This window comes from Cydia pomonella, chromosome 3, assembly GCF_033807575.1.
Source record: "Cydia pomonella isolate Wapato2018A chromosome 3, ilCydPomo1, whole genome shotgun sequence".
Lineage (NCBI taxonomy): Eukaryota > Metazoa > Arthropoda > Insecta > Lepidoptera > Tortricidae > Cydia > Cydia pomonella.
The window spans coordinates 1832920-1851933 of NC_084705.1; the positions used below are offsets into that span (position 1 = coordinate 1832920).

Below are 19014 nucleotides of genomic sequence, written 5' to 3' on the forward strand. Positions count from 1 at the left end.
TAGAAAAAGTACAGTTATTTCGTTAAGGTCGCAAAGCTATTCTACACTCTTAAGTAATATGGAGGATAAAGTAAAATAAACATGATTAACATTAAAATCGCATTTATTAAATATTTCCCAAGTTACATACATGTACAACCACGCACACAGACGTCAAAGTAAGTGGTCTTCAACATTTTGTTAGATTGCCATGGTCCTCACCGTTGAGTGACAATTCGGAAACCTCAGTACAAAGACGACACGTAAGGTTTACGGAAGGGGTTATCCATTAATTCCGTCACACAAATTTCTCGGTTTTTCATCCCTCCTCTCCTTGTCACACTTGGTCACATTTGGCAAACCCCTCCCCCTCTGGTGTGATGTCACAATTTTGAAAATTATGTTTTTAATGAAATCGGCAATACTAATTAAGATTTATTATTTTAATTGAACAATATTTTTGATAAAAGAAATACTAGTCACTTAATGAAACCAATAAGGAAAAAAAACGATAAAAGCGTTCCAAAAACTCATTATTTAACTGTACATCGAAAACCTATAAATACATTTTAGGTTACTGATTAAAGTGACGTCACAAATTTTGTGACTTCCCCTCCTCTTGTCACAACTTTCACATTTTTAACCCTCTCCTTCCCCCTAGGTTATAGGTACTCGCGGGCTTGATTTCCGCAACTCGACGTCATACAATTGCGCCTATTTAGCGTGGTGGGTTGTCGGCACTACTCTTGCAAACCCAACTCTACCAAGAAGCCTAGCAGACCCTTGATGTTGCCGACGACTTCTGGGACTCCCCCTAAACGTGTGACATAATTAATGGATGACTCCGAAGGACAGTTAAAGTCAGGTGTCTCTGTTGAACATATGCTTCAAATAGTACAAATGATAAAGGACATTATCCTTGACATCTGAGCAGCGCTACCAACATCAGAGTACCAATGTTATCTCCGCACTCAACCTACAGCCACTCGGAATTATTCAGAAGGACTTCAAGAAGCACTTCAAGAAATAGACACCTTTAGGTCATGGACATAAGAGTCTTTCGAACAAATGAATGAACCTTATTAATAGAGCTCGATTTACCATGTATCCAGAGACACGCTATATTGCAGACTGAAAACCGATATTAACTGAACAGTCTCTTAAATGTGGCATTATCTATGAAAAGGGACCTTATTTGTCGATGGCGCTTACGCCGCACTGCGTCGCGCAGTGTTGTATTTGTATCGGAGCATTGTTTATGACGGCGGAACCGTCATCGACAATAAGGTCCCTTTTTATAGGTAACGCCAGAAATGCTGTAAATTTGCTAACCAAAAAACGATCTTACAGTTTAACACTTAGAATTGAATTCCGATTTTGACCCCGAGGGCTTTTCATTCATACTCTTACGTAGTCAAATTTTACTAGTCAACAAATAGGTATCTAAAACTATGTGGATGGATCACCCTCTGATCGCCATTTAACACTTCAATGACAGCGACCCGCTAGGCGGGTTCTCTGTTCGTAGGCGCTTTTCGCGTACGATTTTCCTGTATTATCGGCAACGCTCGTAGCGCGTAATTCGTGTTGGCAATGAATGTGTTAAATCGCGAATTTGAACTTTATTGTAACACATTAAGGTGTATTTTAGCCTTTATAAGTGTACTTAATGCAAAATACAATGCTATAATCATAAACAAAGACGGTTAGAGGGTCATTACAGTGCTAATGCAAAATGGCTTCTAATGATAATATAATAAGGTTGATATTTGTACATACTATTCACAACGTTCGATGATAACTTGCGTCGAGTTTTAAAATAAACTCAACTGAAGTTACCATTTAAATTACGTACAGAAGTCATACTTTTATAAGTTGAAGTACATGAATTTCATTGAAAGTATATTTTCTTTATATGTGAGAACCACATATTTGATTCGCTTAACTTCAAACTCGGATATATCTAACTATAAGATTTTATGATTATGGTATTACCCATGACTCAGGAACAAATATCCGTGCTCATCACACGAATAAATGCCCGTACCATGATTTGAACCCGGGACCATCGGCTTCATAGGCAGGGTCACTACCCACTAGGCCAGACAGGTCGTATTAAATTTTATCCGAGTTAAGCAACTCGTTTATACTCTACGTACGTGTTTTTTTATCAAACAAATATTGTTCCTAAAGTGTATATTATTTATCGAGTACATAAATATAACATGACAACGACATGAAATGAAAAATTATACTTAAAGTTGATTTAGCCAACAATAAATTAATAAACAATAACCCCAGTTAGTTCAAATATATTTCCCTAAATATACAAAAGCAAGCGAATATTTCGCACGCGTCATAACGATACGTTTTTACTTTCCGATTGGCGTTTGTCGATAAACAATTGTCATCTGACCAAAAATAAAGTCCATCAGTGATACAGTGTATGGTCATAAATTCACTTTGGGTGCATAAATTTTAGGTTGGGACCGACTGATCGACTTTATTTTTAGGCCAATGCCCATCTAAGGATCCATGGATGTTATCTTGTCCTAATATAAGCCTATACATTTTATAGCGGTGAAATATTGTTGTTGCTCCGCATTTCTTTTGATCGAACTATAGGAATCGTGCGTGAACTTTAGAGGACAGCACAGAAGCCTCCCGTTTACTGACGCATGTCAATGTTTAGTTATTAATTCTGATTTAGACCTCAAGATTTTAGGTCCTCTAACGCGCAAGGGACCATGCTTGAAATCTAGGGGCCGTACAGGATACCCCTATTTGTTAGCGCGAAGTGCTAATGCCATGTTATTAATACCGATTTAGCCACAAGATGGCAGAACATTCGCACATTTAATGACTCATTCCATCCATATAAATTCTTCTACTAATAAAACAGATACTTAACTCTGTACACATTTACAGTGTTCGCGGCTCTATGAGGCGGACTTATCGCTAATAATCTCCTTTAGTCGCTTCTCGATGTATTGGACTCGCGTGACGAGTTTGTCGCGCGGGTTGAACTCAGTGTATGGAATCTGTAGCGCTTTGAAGCCCTAGAAATAAAACAGAATTGAATTAATAGATCGTACAACTCTAACTTTTAAAAGCGGCCAAGTGCGAGTCGGACTCGCGCATGAAGGGTTCCGTACCACTTAAGACGTATTAAAAAAAAATCTACTTGCTAGATCTTGTTCAACATTTTACCACTTTGGACACATATTTTACCACTTTGGAAGTCTCTCGCGCAAACTATTCAGTTTAGAAAAAAATGATATTAGGAACCTAAATATCATTTTTGAAGACCTATCCATAGATACCCCACACGTATGGGTTTGATGAAAAAAGATTTTTTGAGTATCAGCTAAGTATAGGGAACCCCCAAAATTTATTGTTTTTTTTTTCTATTTTTGTGTGAACATCTTAATGCGGTTCATAGAATACATCCACTTACTAAGTTTGAACAGTATAGCTCTTATAGTTTCGGAAAAAAGTGGCTGTGATATAATCGGACAGACAGACGGATATGACGAATCTACAAGGGTTTCGTTTTTTGCCATTTGGCTACGGAACCCTAAAAAGTAAAAACGAACTTCACAAAACACCATCTCGAAATTTAATGCCATCATTTTATGGTCTTCACCAGCAATTCCACATACCGAAATGATAATGTCAGAGAGCAAATGCATAAGCGATAACGAGAAATACAATAATTATGGTTTTTTTGTATTAGAAAAGTTGCCTCGATTTCTATAATATCAAACCAAACAACGTAAAACTCTTGGTCACGCTATCTGCGATAAATTGAGGCACATAATAAAAAAAACAAAACGTATCAGCATTGCGATATAACGAGGAAATGCCGCCAGCATCCTTGGTTGGTACAATGCCTCAAGTGCCTATTTTAGATTTAACCTAGTTATAGTAATACCTCTGCATATATCTATTATGTAAATAAAGATCTTATTATGACATTATTATTTAATCGTATGGCGTTTCATAAAGTAGGCATATAATATAATGTAAATAAAAAATAGACTTATATATCCAAATCGAGATAGCACAACCTATCCACGGCTTCTGGTGTTAAAATATAGAGGTCCCCAGGATCATGATCATTATAAATAAATAAATAATAAATAAATAAATAAATAAATGATATGATATGATATGATATGATATGATATGATATTTATTGGTAAATATTTACATTTACAAGTCCTTTTATATACAATTATCTTGTGATAGATTTTACATTGTTTTACTTACTATACTCATGTATTAAAAATATTACAATATTACAATACAATACAACGAGATATTATTATACTCCTATATAGTTTAGTAGGTACACGATTGATATTATTATAGGACATATTATAGGACATTAGTACACAAATTGACTAAGTCCCACAGTAAGCTCAATAAGGCTCGTGTTGAGGGTACTTAGACAACGATATATATAATATATAAAATATTTATAAATACTTAAAGACATAGAAAACACCCATGACTCAGGAACAAATATCCATGCTCATCACACGAATAAATGCCCTTACCAGGATTTGAACCCGGGACCATCGGCTTCGTAGGCAGGGTCACTACCCACTGGGCATAACTGGTCGTCAAACATGACATGACATGACATAAAAAATAATAATAACTTGAGAACCTTCAACATTTTGATGTCTGTTAAAAACATAAAAATAAATCTATTTCACTGTCTTGGCTGGGACTTGAACCCACTACCACTCAGATGGCACTGTACTAGTGATCCAGTGATCGTGGATTCCAGTCCCACCCAAGACAGTTAATTTTCCCACCTTCAATTGGTTTCTAAGCTCAACAGCAACGTACGTAGACATTTCTTCTCGATACAAAATTAGTGTATTTCATGCAAGGGATTTTCAAGTGCAACAATTCACCTTAAGTTGTAACATCCTGGTGTAGAGCTGGTAGATGCCGAGGGGCGCCGCTGTCTTCCTGGCGAGGTCGTGGTAGTCCAGGGCCAGCACCGCTATCCTGAATACACTGTAACATAATCATTATTGAGTACATGCACAGCATAAATAGGATGTCATTACACAAAATGACGTAGAAACTGCTATTTGACAGTTATGAATTGACCCTTATACACCGTGTTTTTGTTGAATTCCGTTAACTTCGGGGTATCGGTAAGTACGTTCAAGGAAACTGAATGGCATAGTTAATTTAACCTTTTCAACGCCAAAGACCACTAAAACGGTCATCGTCTGTCGTGCCCGCGATGCCAATGACCATTAAAAAGGCTATGGCGGACGTTGTCAAAGCGACTTTCCTACTGTCAGTTAAGCTTCATATTCGCTCTTCACCAGTTAACTTTTCGGAGTCCATGGCATTTCTTGACACGTGTGGAAAAGCGTTGAAAAGGTTAAAAAAAAACTTTTTTTTTTTAATTTTTAGCAATTTTTATTTTTGTAAAAAGTAATTAAATGTTGCATATATATATTTTTTTATACTACGTCGGTGGCAAACAAGCATACGGCCCGCCTGATGGTAAGCAGTCTCCGTAGCCTATATACGCCTGCAACTCCAGAGGAGTTACATGCGCGTTGTCGACCCTAAACCCGCCCCCCCTCGTTGAGCTCTGGCAACCTTACTCACCGGCAGGAACACAACACTATGAGTAGGGTCTAGTGTTATTTGGCTGCGATTTTCTGTAAGGTGGAGGTACTTCCCCAGTTGGGCTCTGCTCTAGATCTGGAATGACATCCACTGGCTGTGCCCTACCACACAAAGCCAGATGACATTCACAATGCCCATACCTCTCTTTTGGACGTAGTTTAAGGACGTACCCGGGTCCATGGTTCACTTAGTTCACAGTTATGAATTGACCCTTATACACCGTGTTTTTATTGAATTCCGTTAACTTCGGGGTATCGGTAAGTACGTTCAAGGAAACTAAATGGCATAGTTAATAAAATAAAATAAACTTTTTTTTTTAATTTTTTAGTTATTTTTATTTTTGTAAAAAGTAATTAAATGTTGCATATAGCGTTGTCGTAACACGGGCATTACGTTGAACTTAACCAAACAATTGAAAACTGTGACATATCAATGTCATTTCGAACATCAATTGTCCGAGATAGTACTTGTAGCAAATGTATTAACTCCTACAAAACACTAATAAATAAGTAAAGAGGCCCTAAGCCAAGTGTACACGCTCGTAAGGGCCTTATAAGAAAAAAAATATATTTATGATCTCCGAAATGGAATTAATTAGAATACCGGTGTCTTTGAGAAAGTTACTTAATTTAATCTCAGGGACGCACCCTTGAAATTAACGGAAATCAAAAAAACACGGTGTATATATAACGTTAAGGCTATCAGATTTTTTTGAAGTCAAAACTTGTACTATGCGAAGATATACATAAATACACTATTAAATAAATACTTAGATACATAGAAGACATCCATAACTCTAGGACAAGTATTTGTGAGGAACGGGACCTCCAGCTTCATAGGCACGGTTACTTTATTTTTGACAGAATGTTCATATTGACAGATTTTTGTCGATTGCATCCTTTTCCCTCGATTACACCCGATTTAAATTACATAGATTTCAAAATAATAGGTTTAAGTGATTACCTTTTGTCATTTGCTGCTTTCTCTAATGGTACTGGGTGACATTTTGAATCTATCGCAAACTCCGCGTCTGAAAGAAAATATAGATATATGGATATGGATTCGATGTAAGCAAATATGCGACGTTTAAACGATCAAAAATAATATATACCGAATAAAACAACTTAGTGCTATTGGCGTATTGAAAGATATGCATCGCGTCTCGTGACCATACTTTAGGAGGGGTTATTACAGTTTGGTGCTTTGACCAGGATACGTAATATCAATATCTCGCTACTAAAACTACCCAAGGGAGTTTTAAATTTTAGGTAATCAAAAATGGTACGTTTTGACTTTAAACTCCATGCGGTATCGACAAATATATTAATTGTGTTATTATGTTGAGAATTCATATTCCATTTTAGATTACCATATTTTATAGACTTTTATTACGGTAACCATTGATGAAAATTATACGACAATATTGGGACACTCTTTTTGTCCTATTAGGATCGGTAGACCTCGTTCTGCGTAGACATAACACAAAATCTTCCAAATTTTACAAAAAGTGTGTACACAACTTAAATAAATAGCATGGCCCGTATTGGCCCGTATCTATAGTCTGTATCTTTAGGTATTTAAAAAAAGGTAAACAAAATCTACCCTCAAATGGCTCCTTAAGGCAGCTGAGGGTAGATGAAAACATTACATGATCAAATAATGTAGGTTTAAGTCAGGTCGTTCAGTGACAGATCCAGGCGGTTTTGTATTTGGTTGGTTAACCAATAAATATTAAAACTGCCCGAAAATGTACAAATTGTTTGTTTACCTTTTTTTAAATACCTAAAGATACAGACTATAAGGACCTTAGGTTATGTAAAGAAAACTCACCATACAGAAATCCCATGCCGCTATTACATTCCCGCTTCATAAACGCATCAGCAGACACCAGACTTCTGAAGGTGTCCATGATGGAGTGCACGTAGAGCGTCTTCTCCTTCGTGTACACCAGGGGCACGCCGACGGCCACGTCGGGGGGGAGGCGCGGCGCGGGGGGAGCGGGGGGCGAGGGGGGGCCCGCGGGGGGAGCGGTCAGCTGCAGGAAGGCGTCGATGGCCATCAGCTTGCGCCGGGAGGGGATGAGGATTTCTGAAATAAGGAAAAGAATAGGTTAATGTTAGGGGAAAGTATAAAACAGATTGAACTATTATGTTAACTTAAATGTTAAAATGTTTATATAAGTTATCAAAAAACTTTATACTAAACCCCGCGTGATCACATAAACAAATTAAAGAAAAGAAATTATTAAAAATACTTAAAAACTAGGGAATACATTAGCAATAAACTTAATTATAAATTAAAGTAAACCTACACTAACCCATAAAAACTATTCGAACAACCCACCTCGCATCGTTCCCGGCGCGAAGGTGCCCATTACGCTTCCCGCGTTTCCGCGTTGAACCGCGATGGACAATCTCTGCTTTAGGAACGACCCGGAGCGGAAGTCGAGACCCCTCTCCCACAGGCGACGGCCCAGCTCCGCGAGAGAAGTCTCCATAGCAAGGGGAACGAACAAGTACTTTGATAACCCCGAGTACTTGTCCCTCTTTAGGGACGCCGCCTGCTCATCGGCTTCCGACCGCACAGTGCGGCCAAGGTACGTGGCAACGAATGTGCTGACGCAGGTGGCGTCCCACAAAAGGCATATACCTTTCTCCCACAACACCAGAGTCAAACCGTCCGGCCTTTTGCCATCTGACCGACTAAGGCCCGGCAGCTCCAGCCCACACGGGACAGTGGCTGACACCAGCGCCCGTCGCACAATGTCATTCAACGCGTGGTGCCGTGGGAACCCCCCCGCGCACCGGCAACAGCTCAAAGCATGGTGCCCATTGCCCCCTTGAATTTGAACTGTTTAGTCTCAAACCAGTTAATTCATTGAAAATGTACACTAGTGGCTCTGTGTGCCGTAGACCTCGTGAGCATTAAAAACTATATTTAATTATCAAACCTGCTCACAAAATTTCACGAAAATCGGTTGAGAATTGCAACTTATAGAGGAGAACATCCAGACATAAGAAAGCATTTTTGCCCAAGCTGAAACGGAGACCTTCCCTAACGCCCGGTCAATAAGTATGAAGCAGACAATCTGCTAACGAAACTTTCAATAACAATTTTGGAATAATTTTTAAAAACGTCTATGTTCAGTAAAAAAATATTTCGTATGGGATTGCGCATTGCTAGCGATGCTGATGACTCTCAACTTATTACTATTTTAAGTTAGTGCTGTGGAAACTCTGACGGTACAAAGTGGTGCTATGCATTATAACAATGAAATGTATAGTGGGAATATTCAGTATCGATGCCTTAGTCTGTTTTAACGAAACCTGAGGTGGATGAGCTTTCTGTAATGTGACGAAGCCTGCGCTGTGGATCTATGGTATGCTATTTTTGGCGAATGAATAAATGTTATTATTGGTAAAGCTAAAATGTGTTAACTACTACTCTTACCGCCTAGCGACAGCAATTTATCGATGAATTCCGGCTGAATCGTCGACACCAGTTGGTGCGGCTGCGCCTTGTTGAGTGTGAGCAGGGCAAACACGAGGTCCAGCCACGCGGACGACTTGGCCATCTCTTCTTCTTTTAAGGATTCTGCCGCCTGGAAGAGTAAAATTTGAAGTCAATGTAAATTATTTAGCAAATATTTATGATGAAATTGTACATACCTCTCCAAATGTACATAATTATATGTATTTATATTACTACTTATATAATGTATATAACTTACTTAATGTATATTACTGGTAGAGAATGCCTTTTGGCATTAAGTTCGCCATTTGTACATTTTTCTTTTTGTGTGCAATAAAGTTTAAATAAATAAATGAAAATATGCCAAGTCTAAGAAAAAAATATAACACTCTCATTTGTGAGCTGATATAGATGGCACTGTACTGCTCCATATGTTTTGTGGTCACTGGATTAACTTGTGGCAGCATATAAATTCAACTGTATTAAAGGACGAATTTTGAAAACCAAACTTACCGCAGCATGTAGGTAGCCATAAAGCGCCATCTAAATTCTACATCGTCTGTCAAATTCGAAGCATTACTTCGACTAAGCTTGGATTTTACTTACAATAAACAGTTTTTAGCTATTTGGCGGCACTGAATCCATTGTAGCTACCATTATAACGGCGGATGCTATGTCCCCCGCACAACATGATATGCATATGCCTTTATATCTACTCTGTGACGATTAGTTTGGACACTTAGAAGACAGAATTATGACGTTATTCCTAAACTCACTACAAGCCTCAACTAGCTATTAATAATTTATCATAATCTGTAATTTTGATCTATTTGTAAGAATAGGATTAAACATAAATTAACTATTTGAGGCTTGTAAAGTTTTATGAATGAGAGGGTTGGTGTGGTATAAAGAGAAGGCGTGTTACAATTTGGTGCTCTGACCAGGATACTTACTTTGAACAACTTTTCGCTATTCGGCGGAACAAAATCCACGGTAGCTAACGTTATAACTGCGGATGCTATGTCCCCCGCACGACATGCTTGCATATGTGTTTGTATCCACTCTGTGATCGCTGTGAGGGCTGGCTCGTGACGGTATTTCAGAAGGCCGAGGGATACTATAATGGAATTGACGACTGCTGGCTTATCTTTGTTGGCCGGTAGGCAGTCGATTACATCTCTGAAATATAGAAGAATAATTTTATATTAGAATTGACAATAATACAACAGTTAAAGAGTGTCAGATGACTTCGCTTAGTTATATGTAAGTACATAGCTAAATTTAGTAATTTTTGATCGAAATAAAAACACTTCACAGAAAAGGTACAATAAGCCCTTGGTGTCTCATACTCGTGTGCCTACACATAAGAGCCTGCTTTGGTGTACTAAGCGATCGAAATCTACATTTAGGATCTAGACGATGTTCTCACTTTTTTAAACATTCAAAATATTACCTTTTTTTTTAATTGAGTCTATTCAATAGATAGACTATTGTTTGTGAATAACGCGCAGAACGGTAACTAAACCATTTTCTTATAACTACTCACTTGCAAATTCTATCCAATAATAATGGATCGGGAAAGTTGAGTGTGGCCATAGAGAACAGCAGATCGGCAGATTTCTTAAGGTCTATGGTGTCGGCCTGGCGCGTTATGTTGTACGATAGCGCTCGGAGCAGGGGCGTGCTGCGGCGGCCTTTTTGATGGAGAGCTCGCATCACCTAGGAAAATGGGACATTGACTCGGATCAGAAAGTTACAACGAACGGAAAACTTCAATATAACGCAAAGTGGTTATTTTTATTTAATGTGGCATGTCGCAAATAAAAGTTTCCAAAAAAATGCTGTTATTTCTGAACAAATTTGAGTAAAAGTTATATGCCGTTACGCGAGTACAGTACAACGAGCGTTACAGTACAACGTAAAGAACGCGCTATCAAAGGGGAATAAAAATATGCCTACAAAACCACTCAAAATTTTTAGGGCTCATAATAGTTTTAAGCAGCAGCAGACCGGCTACTATCCTGTTTAGAGTCAGACCAAGATAAGTTGGCAGCGATTTTGTCAAACTTCTATAAAATTATGACGTTTACTTAACACTTGGAAAGGCTGGGCTATCAAAATCGCTGCCAACTTAGCTTGGTCTGTCTCACTGTTTGAAAATACAGAATAATTTCCTAATAATCTTTATGCCGATAAAGCAGAAACACTTTCCATATATATCAATGACTGATAAAAGAAAATACAATAACAAACCTTAACCATCTGTGGTAGTGTGAGATTAGCAATCAGCCTAGCCGCCTCATCATCCCCTGTGATGCCAAGCACAGTGCTCAGATCGTCAGCCATGTTTAGAGAGCTCATAGCTTGAGTAGTGCTGGTGCGTGCCAGGATCCGACATAGTTTCAGGAAGCGAGGGTCCTTCTCAAAGTCTGTGATCTTCACTTTGTTAGATGTGGACCAGTCTGATAGGACTGATACCATCTGCAAATGAATAAGGGATTTAAATTATTGATTGTAATCTATGTTTGTCAATAGGCTTGCTTCAAGTTTATTGAATTCAGGACAGTCAGATATCAAAAATCATCTTATTATTTCTATTATATGTAATTTTACTTCTAATTCAAATTTAAAACCAGTAATTTTGATATGTGTTCTTGCAAAACTACTGTTTGTACTGTTTTGGGAACATTATACAAGGTTTAATCTAATGCTAGCTTTTCATACTAACAGTTTTTTCTCTTTAAAAACCTAAATGCAGAATTTTGACATAATAGTAATAAAATATGCCTTTAGTGAAAAAAATTAACTGAATCATAATTAAAGTAAATTTTTAATTTTACAATTACTTTTATTGAAGCATCCTCAAAACAGGTTCAAAAAAGGACTCAGAGTAATAAAATTTATCAGTATATAGTACAACTTTACCTTCAAAGCATGCCTCCTTGATACAACAGGGTTCTCGGCTACAGATAACAAGCCGTTAATGTCCGTAGCCTTCACAATCTGCATGTCCATCTGCTGCGTGCGGCTCTGTTTCACTGACTTGGGGCTGGGCCGCTTCGGCTCATCAGTCTCTGGAGAATTTAATGTGGCGAATGCCGCTGCTACTAAACCTAGGGATTACACAATCCAATCAATGCTTCGTAAAGCGCATTATGTTTGGCATGGTAGATGGAGGACGGGGTAGTGGACATCCACCAACCCATCTACACAGGCGCCTATTATTAGGAAGGCAGGAAATTGTGCAGAATGGAGAGCTTTGGTGCGCAAAATAATGATCTCATGTGGTTGCGACCCTCAGTCATGAGGAAACTAGGAAGAAGTACACAATGTTGTTAGTGAAGTCCTAAAGGCACATTGTGAGATGGGATCTGCAGTCAGCCCCAAAACAAAGTTAAAGAAATAAAAATAAATAACAAAAATCTGACTGTAGAACAAATAAAGCTTTAATAAAAAAAGGCATTTATATTAGTCTTTTTATTGATTGAAAATAAAAAATTATATGAAATGCAATAATAAAAAATAGTCAGTATAATTTGAATTAAAATATATTTAAATTTTGGTTTGACTCAAGATAATGATGTACCCTAGATAAGTTATAGATAAGTAATGTTTAATTAGAAAAATAATAATATGTGTAATCCCATTAGCTGTAAAGTGTTGACAAGTAAAATACCTATATTTTATCAATAAATATTTGATTGATTGATTGATTGAGAATGTGATGCATTATAATAGTATTGTAATTTGCTGTTAAGTTCATATTGAACTTAGTAACATATAAATTCTGATGCATTATTGATTTAGAAAACCTAAATATTTGTTATAGGTTGAAATGTCTAGATTATTTCTGAATTATAGATTTTACCTGACTTGTTGTCCTTATCATGTTCTGCAGTTTGGGCATTTTTATTAGGTAAACTTCCGTCAACTTCCAGCTTGTCAGTCTTCACGACTGTGGCTCCGGCACTGGAGTACTGCCTCAGGGTCGCTCGACTTCCTAACCTCCAAATTACACTCCCACTGAATTTAAGCATCTAGAACAGAATTCATACTTAAAACACTTATACAAATAGCAGCATATAACAGGTGGAGCCCTCCTGTTTCACCAAACAACGTAATTTAGGCAAAAAACGCTGCAAGAAGAGAGAAATAATACAGTCTTACATCACGGTTTACATATAAATATTTTTATCCCAAGTATAATTGAATTTTAAGGGCAGGATAAGCATTAAAGTCTACCTTTTAATTCGAATTGTTTTATCAATAATTAGTAAACAGAGATCATAGGTTTTTAGAGCATTTGGAAAAGTTTAATTTTTGAGTGCTTTTGACAGATGTGTCACGACATTTCTTTAAAACGTTGCCGTAGAAAAAAATATAATTTAAAAGTAAACGTAACAAATCAAAAAAGTACTCAATAAAGTATTTATACCGGATACCAGTAATTTTTCTTTAATTTAAATCACGTAATTAAATTGAAAAATATTAAATAACTTATAATCATGAAAAAAGCACAAGAGGAAATGCAATAAAAGGGGTAACAAAACGCACCAATAGTGTTGAGCGTGTTGAGCATATTCGATTTTACTTTTTACTTCATCAATAAAAAAAAAGCCAAGATAGAGTAATATATGTTTGCTAAATGCGAATAAACGGTTTTACTCAAAATACAATATTAATAAAATAATTAGCTAACCGATACAAACGTAGAAAAAAGTTGATGCGTATTATATTAATATCGATTTATCATGACAGATATAATGTGTCGCATCACTACTTCACATTGAATTTGCAAGCGGTTGTGGGTGGGAGATTTGTTGATATTTTTGTGACTTTGTATTCTAATTAATTAGAAACAACAAGACCGGTGATGGTTTTCGTGAAAATGGTATGTATTCGTAAGCTATTATTGACTAGAAATGTAAATTTGATCATGCACACGACACATACTAAGACGATTCGTATCAGTCAACCTTGGGTTGGGGTACGATTTTAATAATTTTCAACCGTTTCGTAGCCGTTTTTTAGCTCTTATTATGATTTTACATACTTTTCAAGCGTATTTCTTTGAATACGTAAAATTTTGGGTTATAATGTGCGTAATATCGTTATGAGTATTAAAAGTAAAACTACCTGCCAATGTTGATAAACGACCAAGTACCGCATTTATGCAGATCTTTATCTCGTGCTTGCTCTGTAATATCTATGACGTTGTATCATATTAATAACTTAACATTATTGCTGTGTTTTTGTGTTTGAATGTTATTAAACCCATATAGATTTATTAAACAAAAAATGGTTTGTTACATGCCTTATTTAAACCCTTATTTTCCTATAAGACATTATAATAAGAAGTAATATATCCTCTTCATAGACTATCTGTTTAGATGTGATATTGGTATCTTAGTTTAATTTAATATAATTTGATAGTAAATTGATTTTGAATATTTATATGAAATCTCTTAGTTCAGTGTGCCTGTCGGCAAAGGCCTCCAATTCCCTCCAGTATTTCTTCCCTATTGCCAACTGTGTTCAGAGTGCTCCCACTGTGAGTATTATTTCATCTTCCCATAGTATTATTGAGAGTTGCAATCATTAGCCATCTGTAGGGTGCCACATGAGAATTCTTTGGCTCACTTTTCTATCTTGAATCTTATAGTGTGACCTGCCCACCTCCATTTTTGCATGTCGATGTGGGTGAGGATATTTGTTATTTTTGTTCTAGTACTTATACCAGAGCTGTGGCTGCAAGGTCAAAAAATTCCAAAAAACAACAAGAACTTGCCACTATTCATAGAATTGACTGAAATACTTTAACCGGAAACCCCATTTATTAATTTACCCGATTGGACCCAAGCCTAAGTTGGCCCCCATTTAGGAGCAGCAGTCTATATGATGAGTGCTGAGAAAGGGGGGCTAGTACTTACCACAGGACCTGGGGCCTAAGGCAGCTCCGCCGCTGTATATTGCACAGTAAAAGTTGTGCATAAGGTGAACTTAAGTGGATACATTAGTAGTCATTTTTCCATACAAACATTCTCAACATTTTCCTCGGGATTGTGGCCTTAGATGAATATATATTTTTTTAATATGAGTTCAATATTACCAGTGTCTGAATGTTTTGCTTTTTAACTAAGTTACTTCAAACAGTGCTAAAAACGGCCAAATAAATGCGCATAGACAGACGCCTAGCATACAAAATAGCTATCAATAAACGCAATAATCAAAACGGTCAGACACAGATATCTTCTTTCTCATTCCATACCCAAAATGTCTTTACGATTGATTGTTTTGGAGGAGGAAAATCTCGAGAACGAAACCTCGATTTCTGAGATTTATATGCAGGGTTTTTCGCCTGAGCTGCAGTTGGCCTTATCACACTAATTTTAAGCACCATCAGCGGGACGGAGATATTTACCAAAGTTTCTCAAATCTGAAAAGGGGCTCAGCTAATATATCCTCTTAATGCCAGAAGGTATTCTGTACCAGTTAAATCTTGGGCCAAACAGAGATGAAACAGTAATAGGAGCGAGACAGTTGTACCCCATTGTCATTACAACACCTTTTTCATTGCTGCACTTGCTGCGGTGCACACCTCTACAGTGTATTTCAAGCTTGCACATCTAATCAGGTCACTAATCTAATTATGCCCATGGCAGTGTTATACTTCCTGGTGCATCACACTGCATTTCATTGTTCTTTATGAAAAAATCTGTGTTACATGATAGAAGTGTGCATTCGGATTACATTTACGAGTAGAGGACCGAAGTAAGTGACCACTGTTTAATCCTTTTTACTTGCAAGTCAGTAACCGGTTCATTGTGTGAATAAAGGTAAGAATCAGGGCTTATAGAAATTATAGAATACAAAATGCCTCTAGTATTCAAGTGCTAGTTTGTATTCGTCCGAATATTACGTATTAAGTAAGTAATTATATTGATTTACTCTTCGGCCAAATATCAAATATGTAATCATCATGAAAATTGGTACCCATGTGTCCTTTGCACATCTTCGTCACTTTCGTTTGCAATGTAAAGAAAAGTGATGCACACGAATGTTTGAGCAAATCCAGATATTCTATTTTCGGCAATAGGTGGACACCTTGCCAATGCAATTTTTTTTATTTCACATCCACTCCTGTGGAGAGGGATGAAATATGATAAAAAGGTGAAGATCAATTCCCATGCAGGCGAGTCACGATTTTATCACGTGATAAACATCCGTTTCTTCATATCAAGCGGTGTCAGAAAGCTTAAAGGGACAATTAATATCAGTCGCTCGCACAAAAATAGTCGCTCACTGGAGTAGTTTTTCATTTCGGCCGGATGACGGTAAAATTAGACAAATTGTCGTTTTTGACTGCGTGGTTAATTTAGGAGTGTATGAGGTAGATTTTCGACAACTATCGCTTATCATATTTGATCGTACATACATTGGTAACTGGGTATGGGTAAGTTAGTACTTAAAGCAATGTTTAAATAATAAATAAATAAATAATAAATATTATAGGACATTATTACACAAATTGACTAAAAATACTTAAATACATAGAAAACACCGATGACTCAGGATTCTCAGGAACAAATATCCATGCTCATCACATAAATAAATGCCCTTACCAGGATTTGAACCCGGGACCATCAGCTTCGTAGGCAGGGTCACTACCCACTATGCCAAACCGGTCGTCAATGTTTATTCATATTCATATTCCTTTATTGATAAAATTACAAATTTTACATGTCAAAAGGTAATACAACATATAATTAGGTTGATGTCAATTTAAGTACAATTAAGATAATAATAATCAAATTCAATTATAGTAAAATAAAACAATATAAAAATAATCAAAACAATTCAAAAATCCAATAAATCAAATTAAATCATTATTATGATATTCTGACATGTCATAATTATCAAATGAAATAATATAAAATATAACAATATAAAATAGTAATAATCAACACAATTCAGACATCCAATAAATTAAATTCAAATTCAAATCATTAGGTATTATAATATTCTGACATGTCATAAAAGGCATTTGTAGTCAACCATTTTTTTAATCGAGTGTAGAATCGTTTTACAAGCATGTGTTTATTAGTAAGCTTAAAAAATAAGTCATAGTTTATCAATGCGATTATATGGTGGCAGAACTGACAGAATACCAGGTAACTCCAGAAGTCCCGGCAATCTTAAGGGTATGCTTGGCAGAAGTTGCGGGGCATTTATCTGGGGCCATAGATCAGCGCTCGGAGCCTCGTAATGGCTAAGTCCGCCGCTGAACCCTACGTCTTCGGATAATAGCAGCTACCATCGTCAACACTGTCAACCGACAACAAACCTTACTGCATTATTGCAAACCTTACATAAGGTAGAACGAAAGTCAGCGAAGAGTCGCTGTAACTAAATATATGTATCTCTTGCAGGCGGGGGCCGATGGCGTCGGTGCGGCTCGCTGAGTGCGCTCCGCTCCCTGCCCCCTCCCAGACACTGCGAGACTCCATAGGTGAGTCCATATTGCCCGAGAATGAGAACATACGAGAACAAAAGCTTTTGGGACTTAAATACCTAAACTTGCCTTTACAAAAACAACAAGTGAAGAAGTTGAAAACTTAGACCAGGCCGCGTACCAACGTGCAAATCGCTTACGCTCCGTAGCAATCGAAACGCAACTGTCACTGTCGCACTAATATGGAAGAGTGATAGAGAGACATAAAGCGTTTCGTTGTCGAAGCGATAGCGATTGTCACCTTGGCTAGGCCGGCTGATCATAATCATAACCCTTTTTTTTTAGGCTTTTCCGTAGTCGGTTAAGCAATTCTGTGACTGACCTAGAATAGTGCTACGTACAGAATTCTCATTGCTTGACAACACCGATGTATAGCTTCAGGTATCATATTGTTCCTCCGGTTCCTCCTTAATGCCTGATACGTTTTTTTTCTCGCTCTGAACACTTACTGCTTAACTGCAAGCATTACTGCTTGGGGTAAGCAAAGCGCAGACGAACAATTGAATGACTTCTGCTGTAGTCATTCAATTGTTCATCATCTAATTCAAATATCCATTTGTTCTAGACTGTTCTATAACGGAAGTGTCGCTCGTGCTTCACGACTTGTCGTGGAGATCATCTGATGGCCCGCAGAGCGACTGGCATGAAAAGGTAAGTCTGCATATTTTCAGCAGTCAATTTTTTAGGTACTTTTTTGTTGAACGATTAAGCTCTAACGCAAATACCTAAAGATGTGATATTGAATTTTCGATTCAACGCAGGATGAAAAACGTAACGTAGGTCGGGTCGGAGTCACAAGGGACCCCCAAGGAAGGAATATCGATCTGCGGTTCCGCAAGGAAACAGTCAACAGACGAAATACGCGACTGGAATCCTTTAACCTTTTGAACGCCACACCTATCGTACGCGGCGCGTAATCGTGAACCTTGTCGGTACGCATGAAGGTTGATATTGGGCTGTAGCCGCGCGCGTCATATGACGTCTTTGGCGGTCAAAAGGTTAAATCATCAGGGGGCCTAACCAAGTGATAATCGCTTACAAAACGACATTCAAACCTAAATAATTTATAATACATGGATCAAATGACTTTTAGTTTGCATTTGTCATCTATTCAGATTCAGGTTGACGTTTTAAGATCGTATTTTGTAGAAGTGTAGAACCATAAGTCTTCCATTTTTGCCCGCATCGACGTGCAAGATATTATTATAGATTGTCAATTTGACAGGGACAGTCACGTCAAAAAAAATATACGGACAAAGTGCCAAAAATATGTATACACTACCTTAATATATGGGCAGTTAGGTCGTGTATACATGTTTTGTATATGTGATATTTTTTATAGTGATGTGTATACATGATATTTTTAGAAGTGAGAAAGTTCCCCG

General features: G+C 37.3%; 2 protein-coding genes across 3 annotated transcripts in view; one reads left to right on the forward strand and one right to left on the reverse strand.

Annotated features, from left to right (window-relative positions):
* Positions 1-85: 85 nt before the first annotated feature.
* LOC133515752 (FAST kinase domain-containing protein 4) lies at positions 86-13493 on the reverse strand. Its single transcript, XM_061848333.1, has 11 exons — positions 13360-13493; positions 12986-13154; positions 12043-12230; positions 11371-11598; positions 10664-10836; positions 10071-10296; positions 9097-9247; positions 7477-7734; positions 6610-6676; positions 4908-5013; positions 86-3038 (listed from the first exon to the last, which is right to left on the reverse strand). The coding sequence occupies exons 2-11, from the start codon at positions 13152-13154 to the stop codon at positions 2919-2921; spliced, it is 1686 nt and encodes a 561-aa protein (XP_061704317.1). The 5' UTR covers positions 13360-13493; the 3' UTR covers positions 86-2918.
* A 398-nt stretch (positions 13494-13891) lies between these two features.
* The window catches only part of LOC133515750 (adenomatous polyposis coli protein-like), a 91327-nt gene continuing 86204 nt past the window's right edge, over positions 13892-19014 (forward strand). The window contains exons 1-3 of one of the 2 annotated variants that reach the window (XM_061848329.1): positions 13892-14008; positions 17547-17626; positions 18195-18280. In XM_061848329.1, the coding sequence (XP_061704313.1) occupies positions 17557-17626; positions 18195-18280 (156 nt within the window). In that variant the 5' untranslated portion in view covers positions 13892-14008; positions 17547-17556. Of the gene's footprint in view, positions 14009-15826; positions 15889-17546; positions 17627-18194; positions 18281-19014 lie in introns of those variants that run through there. The other variant, XM_061848328.1, reaches the window with a different exon arrangement.

What these genes read in the sequence shown, in the direction of transcription:
- LOC133515752 (XM_061848333.1), bottom strand. Translation starts at nt 13,154, where the DNA reads ATGCTTAAATTCAGTGGGAGTGTAATTTGGAGGTTAGGAAGTCGAGCG. An exon ending in CACTACCACAGATGGTTAAG is followed by an intron (nt 10,837 to 11,370) that starts GTTTGTTATTGT and finishes CCATTTTCCTAG; the next exon opens with GTGATGCGAGCTCTCCATCA. An exon ending in CCAGGATGTTACAACTTAAG is followed by an intron (nt 3,039 to 4,907) that starts GTGAATTGTTGC and finishes TTTTATTTCTAG; the next exon opens with GGCTTCAAAGCGCTACAGAT.